Here is a 19,068-nt window from a genome sequence, read left to right as displayed (position 1 = left end):
GCCAAACACACATAGATGGTGACTGCTGATATGCCTACTATTTACGTTTTTCAGGGATGATTCTCATTGCCAATTTTTTTTTATCAGCAAACTGGATGTCTTCTAATAGCTTTTACATTTTAAACATAATGATTAGACCTTAACTTTCTGCAAATATTCTATATAAAGTGCACATGTACAAAACAAAAGTAAACCGGTTAAAAACAATGCTAATTCACTCTCTTCTTAAAAATGGAATAGAACAGCAAGAATAATCTCTATTGATCAACATACCATCTGAACTTTTCTGAAGACAATTGGGTTCCAGTATTAGATACTTGAATAAAACCTCCAACCACCATATCAGTGGATTTCTTCCAGTATTGTTATTGAAATGAAACATTGTCATTTTCAAGTTTAACCATAATCTAAATATAGAATCATGCACAAACTTATTTTGAATGTTTCATTTGTAGCACATTTAGTATAGATTGATTAAAGATTTTCACTACAGATTTTTTTCTAACTTGAACTGTTTGCAGATTCTACGTAATTACAGAAAGTAGGGATTCACGATACATATCGTGGCGCTCAAATCAATATCGACAGATAAATGCTATTTTTTTATGTTATCGGTACGATATCAAAATTTGGCCGATATCTTTCAGCCGATGGATTACGTAATTGTACAGAACTGCCTGCCTCCCTGCGAGCACAGGACGTCAACATGATATCGTATTTACGTTGCACCCCAATATACCCCAGCATCGTGGATTTTGTTTGGAAATGGTCTACGTCAATGTCCAACTTAAAATCAACCAAATATCAACGTCTAATCATGTTACACCTTGACGTTGTGTGAACGTTACCACTATGACATCTATCAGACATTGGATTTTGGTCACTTTCCAACACAACCTAAAATCAACGTAATTTGACGTCGTAATTGGACGTCAAGATAACGTCCTTAGACGCTGACTAGACATTGATTTTCGGTCACCTGACGTCATGATCTAAATCTAACCTAATATTAATAACATCTTAAGACATTATGTGCCTGCTGAGCTCATACAGTGCACTGTAATGGAGCTTTCCGCACATTGTTTATTGACAAACTTAGCAAGAATGAACATAGAAGCGTTGTCTGCTTGACAAGCAGCACCTACAGTACATGTGTTCAAAAGAATCTAAAACGCCAAATGGGACAAATTTATGCCGCATTTTCTAGAGTAAAACATACTGTCTGTGTTTAGCTTTTGCTTGTACGGTGGCTCTGAACTGTCAAAACACATCTCAAAACGCTTTTTCAGACAATACATATGTGTACGTACATTACTGTAACATGTTTTATTCAAGAACATTTGAGCTGGATTCAGTCCTCAGTTCTTTGATTTTCATTTTACTTAAAATATATTTATTTAACTTTGCTAATTAAATCCCATGTTGTTATTTAACCTATTATTTTTATGCAACAGTCAAGTTGCATGTTAAATTGCTATGTAAAGAAAAGAAAATAATTTATTTTTGGCTTGCTGATTTATGTAAAATTATGAATATAATCACCTTGCAATTTTGAAATTATAGTTTTTTTTTTATTTGAGTAGCCAATTCAGTTCATAAGATCAGTTCATCATATCAAACTTTTATAAAGTTAAAGAAATTGTTTACTATATAAAAATATAACATTTTGAAATATTTATATTTATCGGCTAATATATCGGTTATCGGCTTCCAAATCGTAAGAGTTAACAGTTATCGATATCGGCTAAAAAATTCATATCGGTGCATCCCTAACAGAAAGCCGATTGCTGATCACGGTTTCCCCTTTTCTCTTCAGTTGATCCTGTATCTCTATTGCTGATAATAATTTAGACCAGTGAGTTAAGGTGAAGAGTGGCGTAAGAAATGAAAGGCTTTTCCAGCCCGTGGAAAGGTGTTTTTGTGAGTGAAGCTGGCAGTGGAGCTGGCAAGTAGAGAAAGTTTGGACTGGACGTTATCACAGATGCTGTACAAACCTTTCTGTGGAGATTTTGGTGGCACGGTAATTTCTGTTGCTGAGACAACAAGAGTTTGAGTTACACCACAGGCACAAAGTATTACTATTTATTGTTTGGTCACACTTATTCTAAATAAGAGCAATGGGACTGCTGTCATGAACAACTGTGATGAAGTTACACTGGACATTTCAGTGTCATGTGAGGTTAGGGTGTTTTAAACTCTGGGTCAATGGACCAATGCAAATTTTCAAAGAAATGTTCTTCAAAATAATTAGATTTGGAGGAAAATTTGTGTGATTTGTGGAGGAAAATCATTGTGTACAAATAATATACATCAACCTTTTACTTTAACATCCATAAATAAGTTTATAAAAACATACAATAAAGCATATTCCAAATAATGTACAAATAATTTGGAGTGTTATAGTGTTCAAGTCCTATTTTAAAATACAATAACATATTATAAATCTATTTTGAAACTATAACTATGTTTATTCCTGGCTACAGACATAAACAGTACATGACTTAAAAGCTCTGAGGGCCAGCATAATATGAAACAGAGAGGTAAGTTGATATCCCTAAATGAGAGTGGCTACTTCGCCTCATTTGCCCTGATGCCAAACGCTCTGGTCCCATGAGGTCATAGGCCTGATGTGAAACCTGCCTTTGTCCTAATGAGAATCCAGAGACCACATGAGAGCCTTTTCACCATTGCTTCTGTTACAGTTAAACTGCTCCGTGCTCAAACACACAGTGCTTTTGACTGTGCCTCTGGAATAAATACACGTCAGCTGCTACATAAGCTGCCCTCTCAGATCGCACACTGTTTATACGACACAAATACTGATTTCCGTCATCAAATCTCAAGCGTGTGTTCTCTGAGGATTTTCTGTTCACTAAATTCAAAGCAAAGGTGAAATTAAAAGTATTTCAAAGTATTTTTGAGTAAAAGCTTCAGAAACATACCTTCAGTGGTTGTGTATGTAGCTTTAGTCGTTGTCACACGTACAACTACACAAGAAAACATGTTATGGAATTAGTATAGCATAATGAAATTGACATTGAATTATATATTTAAAGAATTGATGTTTATTTATATACTAAAATGTATACATTCTTAGTGCTACATTATATTATATGCACACTTAACAGTTTTAAACTTGAATTTTATTACTAAAAATGACATAAGAAAAATATTAATTATATAAAATGTTTACTTTGCCATCACAGGAATATAAATATTGTTTAATTGACATAAAACATTTTGTAAAGCATTGCTAAAATGTTACAAAGATAAATCAGAGGCCTCATTGATAAAATGTTGCATAGAAAATATTCTTTTTTTTTATATGAGATTGTTTAGCAAATGTGCATTCAAATTATGCATGTATTAAAAAAATGAAAATATACACACACAAAAAAAACACATTTTTGTATACACGCTTTTTAAAAATAAATGTGTAATAAATGACCTTGAAAATGAGCAGAATACAATGGTTTAGGGTTGTTGACCTTACAAATATCAATTAATTAAACTCTGGCATATATAACTTATTGACCAGATTAGAGAATAGCCTGTGGCTAACATTGCTCAGATATGAAAGTACTCTGATTTGACCACACAAAAAAAAATGGCGCTATAAGCACTTTTCCCCATTGAAGATCATTTTAATACATCTAAACATTGGCATGAATTTTAACATGCACACTCTAACTCTAACCCTATATCTGTGCACAAATATGTTTCACAATTGTTGCCCCTAGTGCTGCATAACATTATTCATAGACCAATTATACATTTCAAGTAGGAATTCAAACAGTCTGAACACAAACACTTACATGCTGTAATGCTTTGAGAAGCATCATCTGTGCCCAGCTCATTGGTGGCGCTGCAGTTGGCAATGAGTTCAGAGGTGGCTTTCACAGATATTAAGCTGTGAACACTATTGTCCATCTTTTGGTTCACTATTTTCGGCACAGGGATGGTCTGGCCAGTCTGAAAAACATGAAGAAATCTTCATAATATAATAGAACTCGGTAGTACCATTATAATCAGTTAAATGATTCATTGTTTCAAAATGCTGCATCCCTCAAAATGCCTGCTGGTTAGTATAACTGTAAACGGTAAAGAAGGTGTGCACCAAAGAAATGTATAAAAGCACCTTTTACAAACTAACTGGCAAAGAAAAAAAGAGATTAAATTAATTTCGAGATTTGTGACAGTTACTTCTGCTGTTTACAAAGTTTCATAATTGCCAAATAGGTGATTTATATATTGTTTTGCCTTTCTTTATGCCTATTTGTTTACTGACTGTATATCTTGATATGCACATTTGCCATATTTCTGTGATTTCAATATATTGCACATCCCTAATTTAAGAAGCCAGATCAGTCTCAAAAATAAGACATTTACAAAGTATAATTCATACATCCACAACATAATTGACTTTTACAAAATCCAATTCAGAAATTCAAAACACGATTAAAAAAAGACACAAATCCAATTCGTTAATTAAAACCACGATTCAGATAAACACAAATACAATTCGTAAATGTAAAATTCGATTAAAAAATACACAAATGCAATTCGCATATTAAAACCACGATTCAAAAATACACAAATACAACTCGCAAATTCAAAACACGATTCAAAAATAAACAAATCCAATTAATAAATTCAAAATATGATTCAAAAATAAACAAATCCAATTCATAAATTCAAAACACGATTCATTAATACACAACTCCAATTCGTAAATTCGAAACACAATTAAAAAGTACACAAATCCGATTCATTAATTAAAACCACGATTCAAAAATACAGAAATACAACTTGTAAATTCAAACCACAATTCAAAAATACACAAATTCAATTCATAAATTCAAAACACCATTCATAAATACACAAATCCAATTTGTAAATTCAAAACACGATTAAAAAATAAACAAATCCGAATCGATAATTAAAACCATGACTCAAAAATACGCAAATACAACTCGTAAATTTAAAACACGATTCAAAATTACACAAATACAACTCGTAAATTCAAAACACGATTCAAAAATACACAAATACAACTCGTAAATTCAAAACACGATTCAAAAATAAACAAATACAGTTTGTAAATTCAACACTCAATTTAAAAATACACAAATCCAATTCGTAAAATTGAAACACAATTAAAAAGTACACAAATCCGATTCGTTAATTAAAACCACGATTCAAAAATACAGAAATACAACTTGTAAATTCAAACCACAATTCAAAAATACACAAATTCAATTCATAAATTCAAAACACCATTCATAAATACACAAATCCAATTTGTAAATTCAAAACACGATTAAAAAATACACAAATCCGATTCGATAATTAAAACCATGACTCAAAAATACGCAAATACAACTCGTAAATTTAAAACATGATTCAAAATTACACAAATACAACTCGTAAATTCAAAACACGATTCAAAAATACACAAATACAACTCGTAAATTTAAAACACGATTCAAAATTACACAAATACAACTCATAAATTCAAAACACGATTCAAAAATAAACAAATACAATTTGTAAATTCAAAACACCATTCAAAAATACACAAATCCAATTCATTTGGTGAAAATATTTATGATTTTTACTTGTGAATTCACAAATTGTGCGTTGTATTTATGAATTGTGTTTTGAATTTACAAATTGGATTTTGTAAATGTGAATTGTGCTGTGTTTCCTCCGGGTGCTCCGGTTTCCCCTACAAGTCCAAAAACATGGGTATGGGTGAATTTGGTAGGCTAAATTGCCCATAGTGTATGTGTGTGAATGAGTGTGTATGGACGTTTCCCAGTGATGGGTTGCAGCTGGAAGGGCATCCGCTGCGTAAAATGAATGCTGGATAAGTTGGCGGTTCATTCCGCTGTGGCAACCCCAGATTAATAAAGGAACTAAGCCGAAAAGAAAATGAATGAATGAAATGTGCTGTGGATGTATGAATTGTATTTCGTGAATGTATTATTTTTGAGACTGGTCTAGCTCCATACTAATTGAAATCATGTGACTAGAGAGGTAGTTTAAATCAGTGATTCAAAACAAGCTATTGACTTGCTTGGTCCCTAATCAACATGCATATCAAAAGTCCTAGTCATCTCATCTCTAATTTGCCCTTAAATTCTCATGAGTCACTAGAAAAAAATGATTGAGAATGCGATTAGTCAAAATCTATACCTGTTGGTCATAGAGGGTCCAGGTGATGTTGGGGATTGGGTAGCCTTGTGCATAGCAGGTCAGGTTCACAGGGTGGTTGGCCTTATTCATCTGGCTCACTTTTATTCCTTCTTTGATCTCAGGTTTTCCTAAAGCAGGTTCAGATGTTACTAGTCATAAAAGTCAATATACATAACTAGTCAATGAGCCAAAATGCAACACAGCATAGGCTTGTAGGTTCTATGCCTGCTGCCTAAACAGTACTAAAACAGAAAGTCATGGATTTTACAAGACCCTTAAAAGTTAGATGAGCAACCTGGCACCAGGAGAATAACTGCAGATATTTTAGGTCATGTAGATCCCAAAGAACATCGCACATTTCTCATGCGTCCAACACCCTGACTCCCAAACTCATTGTTTGCTTGCCAACTAATCATAAATGCAGAATAATATCAAAACATTTTGCCACATTGATTTATTTCATTTTATACTAATGATATTGGCAACAGAACAGAAAAGGGAATTAAAATGTGAGTAAAAAAAAACTATCTGAGTGGCATTACACATAATCTGTTGTAGTGACCCACCTCGCACATTTACTTGCACTGACTTCTGTTTTTTTAACTCAGGCAGGGAAAGGGCCATCACTTCACACATATACTTCCCGGCGGTTTCATAGGAGGTGTTGTGTAACTCCAAAACATGCCTCTCCACCAGCAGTTTGCCATCCTGCATTAAAACACACCATCAAATAAGTCTATTTACACGCTTGAGTATTTTAGGAGCACTGTATTTTAACTGTATTAATCCTGGACATTATTCTTTTTAGATCACATACACATGGTCTTGGTGTATATTTTGGTTTTATCACTTAAAGCTAAGTCGGAAGAGCTTGGGCCAAGAATATATTTGAATACTTTAATTGAGAAAGAAAGTATTAAAATAATTAAACATGACAGAAAAAAAAAGTGTTTCAAATGATTTCTATTTCCAATAAATGCTGTTCTATTATATGTTCTATTCATTAAATAATCTTCAAAAAAATAATGATTTCTACAAAAATATTAAAAAATAACAACTGTGTTTATCAATGATATTAAATTTGTTTAGAAATGAATAAAATGATAATGATTTCTGAAGGACTGTGTGAAACTGGCTGCTAAAATTTATTAATTTCATTTCACAATATATTCCGACAGAAAATGCTTATTTGTAGTTGACATAATATTTGACAGCATTACTGTTTATCTAATGAAATCAATGTAGCCTTGTTGACTCTAAGGGCTCTATTTTAACAATCTAGGCGCAAAGTCTAAAGTGCATAGTGCAAAAGCATTAAAGAGTCTCATCTCCCATTGCCTTTAGAAGTCAGTTGCGTCATGCCATGGTGCATTTGCTGTTTACATAGCGGACATTGTAAATGAAAATACTAAATGCTTCACTAGCGAGAAAACAGACCATCTGCAGAGTGAGGATAAAGAATGAGCCTCCTCCATTTGGCCTCTTTACTTTCTCTTTACTTTTACTCTTTACTTTACTCTTTTACTTTGGTGGAATAAGGAAACGGTGTTGTGCGCACTCCACTGAAGACATCCATTAGCCTACATATTTAATTTTGTTTGTTAAGTGCAAAGTTTCAAAACCGTTTCTAAATAGTTTTTTCTTGATTTCCAGCAAACGCATAAATGAACAACAATGACGACGTGTGGTCAAAAAACTTAAATCCAAACACACGCCCTATTCTTATGCCGCATATGGTGATGCATACACCTCCAAGACCCGACAGATGGACAAATCTAAACTTGTTTTTAATAAAACAAATATAAATATGCATATAATAAATAACACTGCTAATAATAATAACATTATACAAATGTTATTTGTCATGAATACACTGAAAAAGCCCACCGAGGTGAAGGCATGGAGATTGTAGTTTTTAATTTATGTAGAAAATAATAATCTTTGTAAACATTTAATCCTTAATTTTGTCTTCATATGTAAAGATATTTGTGTATTGCTGTACATCCTGTGTGTATTAAGCAATGTGTACGTGTTTTGGACTAACATTGGCACATTAGGCGCCTAACGCGCCCTGCACTGGACTTTAGGCCAGCTTTCAGTTGGTCAGTGGCGCAGTCTATTTCAAATCCTCAAAATAGCAACGTGTCAACGATGCCCAGTCTTAAAACACCTCTTCTTTAGACCAGAACACCCATGAGTCCACAAAGTAGCACAAATGGATCTTCTATTTAAACAATGTGGCGCAAAACATGACAATTAGGGTTGAACTGGTCTGAAAATTGTAACAAATCACACCAAATATTTGCGCATTATTGTGCCGGGTGTATGATAGGGCCCTAAAAGTTGACCATATAACTTAACCTTAAATACAGGCATTGGTCATCATTAGTTTGACACCAACATATTGTTGTACCTTATACCATGTTGTGTGTGTGGGTAAAGAAGACAATGCGTTGCAGGTTAAGGTGATATCATGCCCCTGGTCCAGATCTGTCTCGTCTGGTGTCACCACAATATGATCCAGATCTAAAAAAAACAAAAAAGGCAATGGTGGTCTCGATAAAAAGAAAGGTCGATCTCATCTCACTAATGTCTGTCATAGCTCAGAAACTGTAAGGCAATAAGTTCTTACAATGTACTTTGATATTGAGGGAGTCCTCGTAATTATTGTATGTTTCTACGTCAAATGACTCGCACACATATTCGCCGCTGTCTGAGCGCTTGACATCTTCCAGATGTAGTATTCCATTCTCTTTGCTTTTTAAATCCTCCTGGAAGGAACAAGTGAGAAAAAAATTCAACTGTGATGTGCAACATGAGCGTAGGTGAACATTTTCATGTTTCAGATTTCAAAACTACTTACATTCTGCTCATTTGTTTATTTGAAATATAGACTAACGATAGATGATAGACATAATGACCACACTTAATGCAATATTTTCAAAACATCGTCAAAATCATGTTTTTTCATGATTAATCATCTAAAAATTTTCATTCATTCATTTTCCTTCAGCTTAGTCCCTTTATTCATCAGGGGTCCCCACAGCAGAATGAACCGCCAACTTATCCAGCATATGCTTTACACAGTGGGCGTCATGGTGGCGCAGTGGGTAGCACAATCGCCTCATGAATTGCAGCTGGAAGGGCATCTGCTGTGTAAAACATATGCTGGATAAGTTAGCGGTTCATTCCATTGTGGCGACCCCTGATTAATAAAGGGGCTAAGAAAAGAAAATGAATCAATCAATCAATAAATCAATGTTTATAGCAAACTCCATGATAATTATGGCTTGTTTTTGTGTTAATGGTATATTTTACATTGTTTCAAACATTATAATATGATAAACCTTATGAACTTAACTGGTGCATTTGCCTAAAACTAAATGCACACCAAACAGAATTCAGCAATCGACAGTCATGTAGTAAAAGCAGACATAATGGACATATTAGGCAATAATTGCAGCTTGGTTCATTTATAGTATTAATTACCTCATTGTGTTTAAAACTAAAAATGGGTTCAGGGTTTCCATTTCCCTCACATCGTAACTCCACAGTGTCGCCTTCTTTTATGAGCTTATCAGGTGAATTTATGGAGAGCGTTACATTTGTTGTAGGGTCTAAAACAATAAAATTATTATGTTAAGACTCTGCAATAAACATTGTGCTTTGTAGATCCAACAGATGGCAGTACAGAGCACTGTAACCTCAAAAATGAAAAAGTCTGTCAGAAATCCAGACAAGAAAGTGTGTCAATAAAATGAGAAACAGTAATGACTACAGTATTTTCAATTTTGTGGTGAACTGCCCATTTAAACCAGACGCAGGCTAAAAGTATACTGACTCACAATAAATTGTGACGTTGAATCGACTGGACTCTGTCATTCTTGCTTTACCAAGCATTAAGTACTTGACTTCACAGTAGAAAAGAGCGCCTTCATCTTCTTTCTTGACTTTAATATACAGTTCACTCTCTACCTTGAACAGGCCACTGGGTTTGACCGTCACTGACTCCATGATCTTGACCTCTAAAGGGGATGCAGGTGTTTAGTTTTTGTCATTTTTAAAACAAAGAGAATGTTTAAAAAATGGTCCTGTATTTACCACTATCTGAAGGATCGAGAGGGAAGCTGTCCTTGTACCATGTAATGCTGGGTCTGGGATAGCCATTATCCACATTACATTGTGCAACCTGGGTATTAAAGATAACATTTTTTTACGCAAAGTTGATCACAAGTACATAAACAAATGCTTTTTTTTAAAAATGCTCTACCTTTGATGGTTCTGTCTCACTAACAGAAATCCCTGTGTGTTCACTTTCAATCACAGGTAGAGATGGTGAATCTAAAGGACAGAGAAGTTTAGAGTTAGGACGAGTTCACAAGTGGTCAAAGCAGCTCTTCTAAAGTAGGTGGGACAAGCCCTTTTTGCCTTACTGTAGATTTTGAGATGAGTGCGTCCTTCACCAACATCGTTCAACACACTGTGCACCATGCAGATGAACTCTCTCTCATCAGCCAGTTGAACATCGTCGAGGATCAGAACAACACTACCACGCTCTTCCTCTGTGTCATAAGAGTGACTTACTTTGATCCGCTCTGCATATTCATGGTCCTCATTGATAATCTCGGTTTGATTCTCAGAGTAGTAAAATTTTTTCCTGTTTTGGTCGTTGCCTGGTAATTTCTGTCAAAAGTAAAAAATAATAATTCAGATTTAGCATATTTCAAACACATTTTTGTTATTTGTTTGATTATTTCTATTCAAATTGTTTGTGATCAGTAAGATTTTTATTATCAAAGATAGCAGAACTTTGATTGTGTAATATTCCTTCTGGTAAAATAATCATTTGATTGACATGTCGCCTAAACGTACCATAAAGCTAGATGCATAGTTTGTATCTTATTATTCACTTGCTCACACATGGAGGTTAAACAGTAAAATAATAACAACCACAGACTTTCATATTCATCCATTAATTGGTGATGGAACTTGTCACCATGGGTTTGATATCACAAATGTCATTGAGAACCACTTAATATCCATCAAAACACTGAAAACAAGTTTGATTAATAAATGAGATGTATTTGAATTAAATATATAAATTTGGTTCACTGAATATTATTACACAAACTACCATTACTGAAAAATTTGACCCCCCGATGGTAAATGTATAATCTGCACCCTGCATAGAGTGCATTGATTCAATGAGTCAAAGTATTTTCTGATATCTACATAGTAAGTATGAGGTTTGGGTAAGTTCATAGCTTCTCCAGAAATCGTTTTATATGCTCATTTATAAATAGAGGAATTACCCCTAAAATCAGAATTCAATAGAGTCCTTATTGAATATTAATGAGCAATTAATAATACGTTCCATTCTGATGCTCTCACTGCTGAGTGTCTGCTCTCTCACTCCCAAACACAGTGTGAAATAATCCAAAATAACATGCTATAAATAACCATAATTAATTTGTCAAAAAATATTTCAACAAATTGAGAAATTGAGGAGATGCCTTGTTAAAACTTAAAACTGAAACTTTATCATTTTTTTTAGCTAAATATCTTAATCCACCAGTTTTTCTTCTTAGCTGTTTTGTGGATGAAATATAGACTAAATTATAATTATACTGGACAAAAGGGACTGACAGAGATGTGTTTAGAGTTGTATTTTAAAGCTTTACCATACAGAGTCAGAAATTAAGATCAACCTCTGCATAAACATTCATTCATTCATTTTTTTTCGGCTTAGTCCCTGTATTAATCTGGGGTCACCACAGCGGAATGAACTGCCAACTAATCCAGCACATGTTTTATGCAGCGGTTGCCCTTCCGAGGCTCGAACCAGCGAGCTTCTTGCTGTGAGGCGACAGCACTACCTACTGCACCACTGCATCGCCCTCTGCATAAACAGATGGTGGTCAATAAAGTGTGTTTGTTGCCTCATTACAAACATACATGGCACATTTCTCTTCGTGGTGGCTCTGAATACGTATAGCCTGCATCTGTAAACAAATGGATGATGGAGAACTGTGCATTAGGGTCAATTGCTTAGCAACAATTTGCTCTTTGCTTGGCTTTATTGGTCTACCTGCATCTCCGGTTTTCAAAATAAGAGTCCCACATGCATTTTTAATATAAGCTAGGATAAATGTAAAAATAATGTAACAGTCTGTGTTTTGGCAGCCAAAAGTTCTGTCGATTAGGCTGCTGATGTAGAACGTGACCTAGAGTACATGCAAATGTTGATGGTATAATAATTAATGATTCCATGTGCAACGTAATAGTCTGTGTTTGTTTCTGAAAGGCCTGTTTTCCAATCAGGGATTTACAGTACACTCACGGGATTTACATATGCCTAGGTATAACCAAAAAATACATAATTTAAAATGATAGATTATATTTTATTGAGGACATGGAATTGAATAATTGCAATTGCAGTAAATAATATCAATTGAACATTTTTAATTTATTTTAAATACTTAGTATTAAAATTAAAACATAGTTTTCTAATATTTTTTTATTGTGAAATAAAAAAGTATACACATAGAATTAGCTTTTTAAGTGTATGTTCATGTATTTTAAATATTAAACAGTGTAGATTATGAATACGTCTTTTTCTCACCGTAAACCAGATTATCATCTTGGCTTCTTCCGTCAGAGTGTACATACAGCTGATCTTCGCCTGGCCTTTCAAAGTTACCTCCACCACGTCTTCCATTCTCACATCCACCACAGCCCATGCTAAAAACACATCAAGATACATCAGTTTGTCAGTAAGCCTGAACTCTGCACTATCCAAAGTTGAATCACAACGTAAAACAACACTTTTTTTATCAGAAGTGACCCCCAAATAATGCAATTTAATGTAATTGTCAATAGTTTGAAGTTACTACTATACATCCCTGTAGACCGAAGACCTCTATGTGGGAGGGACTTATGCCACAAGTAGGTTGGGTTATGGAAAGAAGGGCTACATCTGCAGCTACTGAGCATGTGCAAATCAATATACAACAATAATGACTGTTTTTTTCATTACTGTACTAGATAAGTTGGGGTTAGTGTAGATGTTAATAAAACTCTGGTATATTATTATGATGGTATGATAACCTTGGATAAAGCATCATGGTTGCTCTAAAATATGTTCTTTTTAAATGGCTGGGTTAAAAACAAAAACTTTTTCCCCACTGAATACAATATTGTTTTTTTAAGAAACTTATAAAAAATTTTGGAACAGTAAACATTCAGAATAAATAATTCAAATACATTCCCACTTATACCTAACTCAATATTTCTGTGATTCCATATACAAGACCCTAATTTTTGAATGCAGTGACTCAACAGGTCAGTGATTTAACAGGAAACAGGGCATGGGGAAGACCACTTCAGATGAGACCTCACCCCCATGTTTCCATGTCAAATTCTCCATCTAGTGGGAGCAGAGCACTTGAGGGAGAAGATATTATGAGAGGAATTCACAGAGCCCACCCATGTCCAGATTCATGAGTAGCATTCCCTCATGTCACGCCTCAGGAGGAAGAAAGACTCGATTTATCTAGAGAATAAGTGACCTACTGTTTGCTAGAAATGAGCTGTTCTCTCCCTTAAAGCATCTTAAAGCTCTAAGAATCATGAGGAGGCTGAAACTATTCATCCTCAGAAGTCTAATCACTACAAGAGAAGACAAAAACATTCATCTGCTGCTCATTCTGGCGGCTTGTTTGTTTTGTGAGGAGAAAAAATAGATTGCTAACACACTTCACAGAGACGATAATCTAGACTCGCATTTCCAATTGATTTTGCACCAGTGCTACTCTGTAACCTTTCCAATATATTGTAAATGGCCTTTCTGGCCTCTATGTGGTCTTGTGGGCACTACAAGGGGATAATTGAGTATGAAGGATGCTTTCACATTACAGAAATTTGATTAGTTTCTTCCAACAAAGGCATTTCCTGTGCATTAGCGACATTAGCGCAAGACTGACGTTCTTTGTTGTGGCCATCAAACATTCACCTTGTTCATAGAGCTCAAAAAGGAGGACAAAGGTATATATAATGCTTTTTCTGAACTTTCTTGGGAGTCATGAGGCAATGAAAACAATTTTAACATTTTTTCCCATCAAACATGAAATTAAAGCTATTTTTAGTGGTGATTTAATGCTGTGCTGTCTTTTGACTGTCTTAAGACAATTTGTAATGAGCTGTTTTGTAATATTAATGTATGTGGGTCAGTATTAGGGCTGTGCGAAAATATTTAATTGCAATTTTTTTACAGATATTGCGATTTTGATTTGATTTGCGATTTAATTTTGTAGTCAAGCTTCAGCTCAGTAATCTGTTTTGTAGCTTCTTACTGCTAAAATGCAGTGAGTGTTAATAAAAAAAAAGGAACAAAAGATATTACCTTATTTTAGCAAACATCTCTGAAATTGTACTTTTGCTGTTGCTTATTAGAAGACTCTGATTTTGCCTTACCTAACTTCATGTAGGTAAGGAGTAAAGACCAAAAGGATGAGGACAAAAAAATAGGACGACTAAGACAAGACGACGAAGACAAAGAAGATGATGACTAAGACTAAAAGACCAAGAAGATGATAAAGAAAAAGACTAAAATATAGAACAAGACAACGAAGAAGACTCTCTGTTTTTGTCTTACCTAACTTCATTTCTTATTGAAGGCTGTTTTCTGGACGAAGACCAAAGCAAAGACCAAGCAGACGACCATGGCCAAGAAAATGGCAAAGACGACGAGGCAGACCACGAAGACTAAGACCAAGATAATGGCTAAGGCCAAGAAAACGACAAAGACGACAACGAAGACTAAGACCAAGCAGACGACCAAAGGTCAAGAAAATGACGAAGCCCAAGATAAAGACAACGAAGACCAATACGACGACTATGAAGAGGAAGAAGAAGACTAAGACCAAGATAACGTCCAAGATGAAGAAGATGCAGGCTAAGACCAAGCAGATGACCAAGGCCAAGAAAACGATGAAGACGAGGACTATGACCAAGATATAGACGAAGATAAAGAAGAAGACGAAGATGATGATGAAGACCAAGATAAAGAAGAGGACAACAAAGTCCAAGAAGATGAAGACAAAAAAGATGACGACTTAAACTAGACGACAAAGAAGATGATGACTAAGAGCAAAATACCAAGAAGATGACATAAAAAAGACTAAGACAAAGAACAAGAAAACAAAGAAAACTCTCTGTTTTAATCTTACCTAACTTAATTTCTTATTGAAGATATTTTTTTTTTGTTATACATAAGTCTCCACAAAGAAGGAAGTTAAGATAATGTCCAAGAAGAAGATCAAGGCGATGACCAAGGCCAAGAAAACAATGAAGACTAAGACTATGACCAACATATAGATGAAGACCATGAAGAAAAGACGAAGACTAAGATGACATCCAACACGAAGATGATGATGAAGACCAAGATAAAGAAACGGACGACTAAGACTAAGACTAGACGACGAAGACAAAGAAAATGATGACTAAGACCAAAAGACCAAAAAGATGACATAGAAAAAGACTAAGACGAAGAACAAGACAACGAAGAAGACTCTCTGTTTTTATCTTACCTAACTTAATTTCTTATTGAAGAATTTTTTTGTTATATATTTATGTCCACAAAGAATACCACTACTACGAAGACGAAGACCAAGCAGATGACCAAGGCCACAAAGAAGGAAGTTGCCAATTGTTAATCAGGTTCAACAACTCCAACCCAGTAGCTCAGTGGTTAAGTCACTTGCTTCTCACGCCAGAGACCCGGGTTCTATCCCCGACTCTGACAGACAAAGAAGACCAAGGTGAAGACCAAGGCCAAGAAGACGACGAAGACTAAGACTAAGATAACGTCCAAGATGAAGAAGAAGATAATGTCCAAGATGAAGAAGAAGACCAAGCTGGCTACCAAGGAAACGATGAAGACCAAGATAAGGACAATGAAGAAGACCAAGCAAACGACCAAGGCCAAGAAGAAGAAGAAAACTAAACAGACGACTAAGGCTGAGACGAAGACTAAGATCAAGATAATATCTCAGACGAAGACCAAGGCCAAGAAAACAATGAAGACTACGAAGACGAAGACCAAGCAGACGACCAAGGCCAAGAAGAAGACGAAAACTAAGCAGATGACCAAGGCCAAGAAGAAAAAGAAAACTAAGCAGATGACCAAGGCCAAGAAGAAGACTAAGATCAAGAGAACGTCCTAGACGAAGACCAAGCAGACGACCAAGGCCAAGAAAATGGCAAAGAAAACGAGGCAGACAAGATAATGGTGATGACCAAGCAGACCACCCAGGCCAAGAAAACGACAAAGACGACGAAGACCAATGCTAAGAAAACAACGAAGCCCAAAATAAAGACAATGAAGAAGACTCAGACCAGGATAACGTCCAAGAAGAAGATCAAGGCGATGACCAAGGCCAAGAAAACAATGAAGACTAAGACTATGACCAACATATAGATGAAGACCATGAAGAAGAAGATGAAGACTAAGATGACATCCAACACGAAGATGATGATGAAGACCAAGATAAAGAAACGGACGACGAAGACAAAGAAGATGATGACTAAGACCAAAAGACCAAAAAGATGACATAGAAAAAGACTAAGACGAAGAACAAGACAACGAAGAAGACTCTCTGTTTTTATCTTACCTAACTTAATTTCTTATTGAAGATTTTTTTTGTTATATATTTATGTCCACAAAGAATACCACTACTACGAAGACGAAGACCAAGCAGACGACCAAGGCCAAGAAAACAGCCAAGACAAAGACAAAAAAGAAGACCAAGATGAAGACGACCAAGCAGATGACCAAGGCCAAGAAGAAGACAAAAACTAAGCAGACAACCAAGGCCAAGACTAAGAGCAAGATAACGTCCTAGACGAAGACCAAAGCGATGACCAAGCAGACGACCAAGGCCAGGAAAACAATGAAGACCAAAATGACGACTACGAAGACAAAGACAAGCAGACAACCAAGGCCAAGAAGAACACGAAAACTAAGCAGACGACCAAGGCCAAAAAGAAGACGAAAACTAAGCAGACGGCCAAGAAGAAGACAAAGACTAAGATCAAGAGAACGTCCTAGATGAAGATCAAAGTGAACACCAAGCAGACGACCAAGGCCAAGAAAATGACAAAGATGAAGACCAAGCAGACGACCAAGGCCAAGAAAACGATGAAGCCCAAGATAAAGACAACAAAGAAGACCACTATGAAGAACTAGAACTAGAACTATGAAGATGAAGACCAAGACAAAGAAGAAGAAGATTAAGACCAGGGTAACGTCCAAAACGAAGAAGAAGATGAAGGCGAAGACCAAGCAGATGACCAAGGCCAAGAAAACAATGAAGACGACGACTATGACCAAGATATAAACGAAGACCATGAAGATGAAGAAGACAAAGATGATGATGAAGACCAAGACAAAGAAGAGGACGACAAAGACCAAGAAGATGAAGACAAAAAATATGACGACTAAGACTAGACGACGAATACAAAGAAGATGATGACTAAGACCAAAAGACCAAGAAGATGACAAAGAAAAAGACTATGATGAAGAACAAGACTCTCTGTTTTTATCTTACCTAACTTAATTTTTTACTTACGTCTCCTCAAAGAAGGAAGTTGCTAATTGTTAATCAGGTTCATCAACTCCCAGTAGCTCAGTGGTTAAGTCACTCACCTCTCACGCCAGAGACCCAGGTTCTATCCCCGACTCAGACAGACAAAGAAGACCAAGGTGAAAAAGACGAAGACTAAGTCCAAGATAACGTCCAAGATGAAGAAGATGACGAAGAAGAAGATAATGTCCAAGACGAAGAAGAACACCAAGATGAAGACCAAGCTGGCTACCAAGAAAACGATAAAGACCAAGATAAGGACAACGAAGAAGACCAAGCAGACTACCAAGGCCAAGAAGAAGATGAAAACTGAGCAGACGACCAAGGCCAAGACTAAGATCAAGATAATGTCCTATACGAAGACCAAAGCAAAGACCAAGCAGACGACCAAGGTCAAGAAAACAATGAAGACCAAGATGAAGGCTACGAAGATGAAGACCAAGCAGACGACCAAGGCCAAGAAGAAGATGAAAACTAAGCAGACGACCAAGGCCAGGACTAAGATCAAGATAATGTCCTAGACGAAGACCAAAGCAAAGACCAAGCAGACAACCAAGGCCAAGAAAACGATGAAGACCAAGATGAAGGCTACGAAGATGAAGACCAAGCAGACGACCAAGGCCAAGAAGAAGACGAAAACTAAGCAGATGACCAAGGCCAAGAAAAAGACTAAGATCAAGAGAACGTCCTAGACGAAGACCAAGCAGACGACCAAGGCCAAAAAAATGGCAAAGAAAACGAGGCAGACCACGAACACTAAGACCAAGATAATGGCAATGACCAAGCAGACAACCTAGGCCAAGAAAACGACAAAGATGACGAAGACCAAGGCCAAGAAAACGATGAAGCCCAAAATGAAGACAACAAAGAAGAAGAAGACTAAGACCAAGATAACGTCTAAGAAGAAGATGAAGGTGAAGACCAAGCAGATGACCAAGGCCAAGAAAACGATGAAGACGAAGACTAAGACCAAAATATAGATGAAGATGAAGAAGACGAAGACAAAGATAACGTCCAACACGAAGATGACGATGAAGACCAAGATAAAGAAGAGGACGACTAAGACTAAGACTAGATGACGAAGACAAAGAAGATGTTGACTAAGACCAAAAGACCAAAAAGATGACATAGAAAAAGACTAAGACGAAGAACAAGACAACGAAGAAGACTCTCTGTTTTTATCTCACCTAACTTAATTTCTTATTGAAGATATTTTTTGTCATATATC

General features: G+C 35.7%; 1 protein-coding gene across 2 annotated transcripts in view; it reads right to left on the bottom strand.

Moving 5' to 3' along the window:
• The window catches only part of mcamb (melanoma cell adhesion molecule b), a 63,075-nt gene that overhangs the window by 3,520 nt on the left and 40,487 nt on the right, over positions 1-19,068 (bottom strand). Inside the window, exons 2-14 of one of the 2 annotated variants that reach the window (XM_056473657.1) lie at positions 12,821-12,939; positions 10,632-10,881; positions 10,469-10,539; positions 10,300-10,387; positions 10,044-10,223; positions 9,688-9,815; positions 8,831-8,969; positions 8,612-8,724; positions 6,765-6,906; positions 6,199-6,326; positions 3,816-3,972; positions 2,943-2,987; positions 1,995-2,033 (exon numbers count right to left, since the gene is read on the bottom strand). In XM_056473657.1, coding sequence (XP_056329632.1) covers positions 1,995-2,033; positions 2,943-2,987; positions 3,816-3,972; positions 6,199-6,326; positions 6,765-6,906; positions 8,612-8,724; positions 8,831-8,969; positions 9,688-9,815; positions 10,044-10,223; positions 10,300-10,387; positions 10,469-10,539; positions 10,632-10,881; positions 12,821-12,939 — 1,599 coding nt within the window. The remainder of the gene's footprint in view (positions 1-1,994; positions 2,034-2,942; positions 2,988-3,815; positions 3,973-6,198; positions 6,327-6,764; positions 6,907-8,611; positions 8,725-8,830; positions 8,970-9,687; positions 9,816-10,043; positions 10,224-10,299; positions 10,388-10,468; positions 10,540-10,631; positions 10,882-12,820; positions 12,940-19,068) is intronic. The other variant, XM_056473658.1, reaches the window with a different exon arrangement.

Source organism: Danio aesculapii, chromosome 15 (assembly GCF_903798145.1).
Source record: "Danio aesculapii chromosome 15, fDanAes4.1, whole genome shotgun sequence".
NCBI classification, from domain to species: Eukaryota; Metazoa; Chordata; class Actinopteri; order Cypriniformes; family Danionidae; genus Danio; species Danio aesculapii.
Note: the sequence above shows the minus strand (reverse complement) of the source record. Positions and strands in the feature narration are given on the sequence as shown.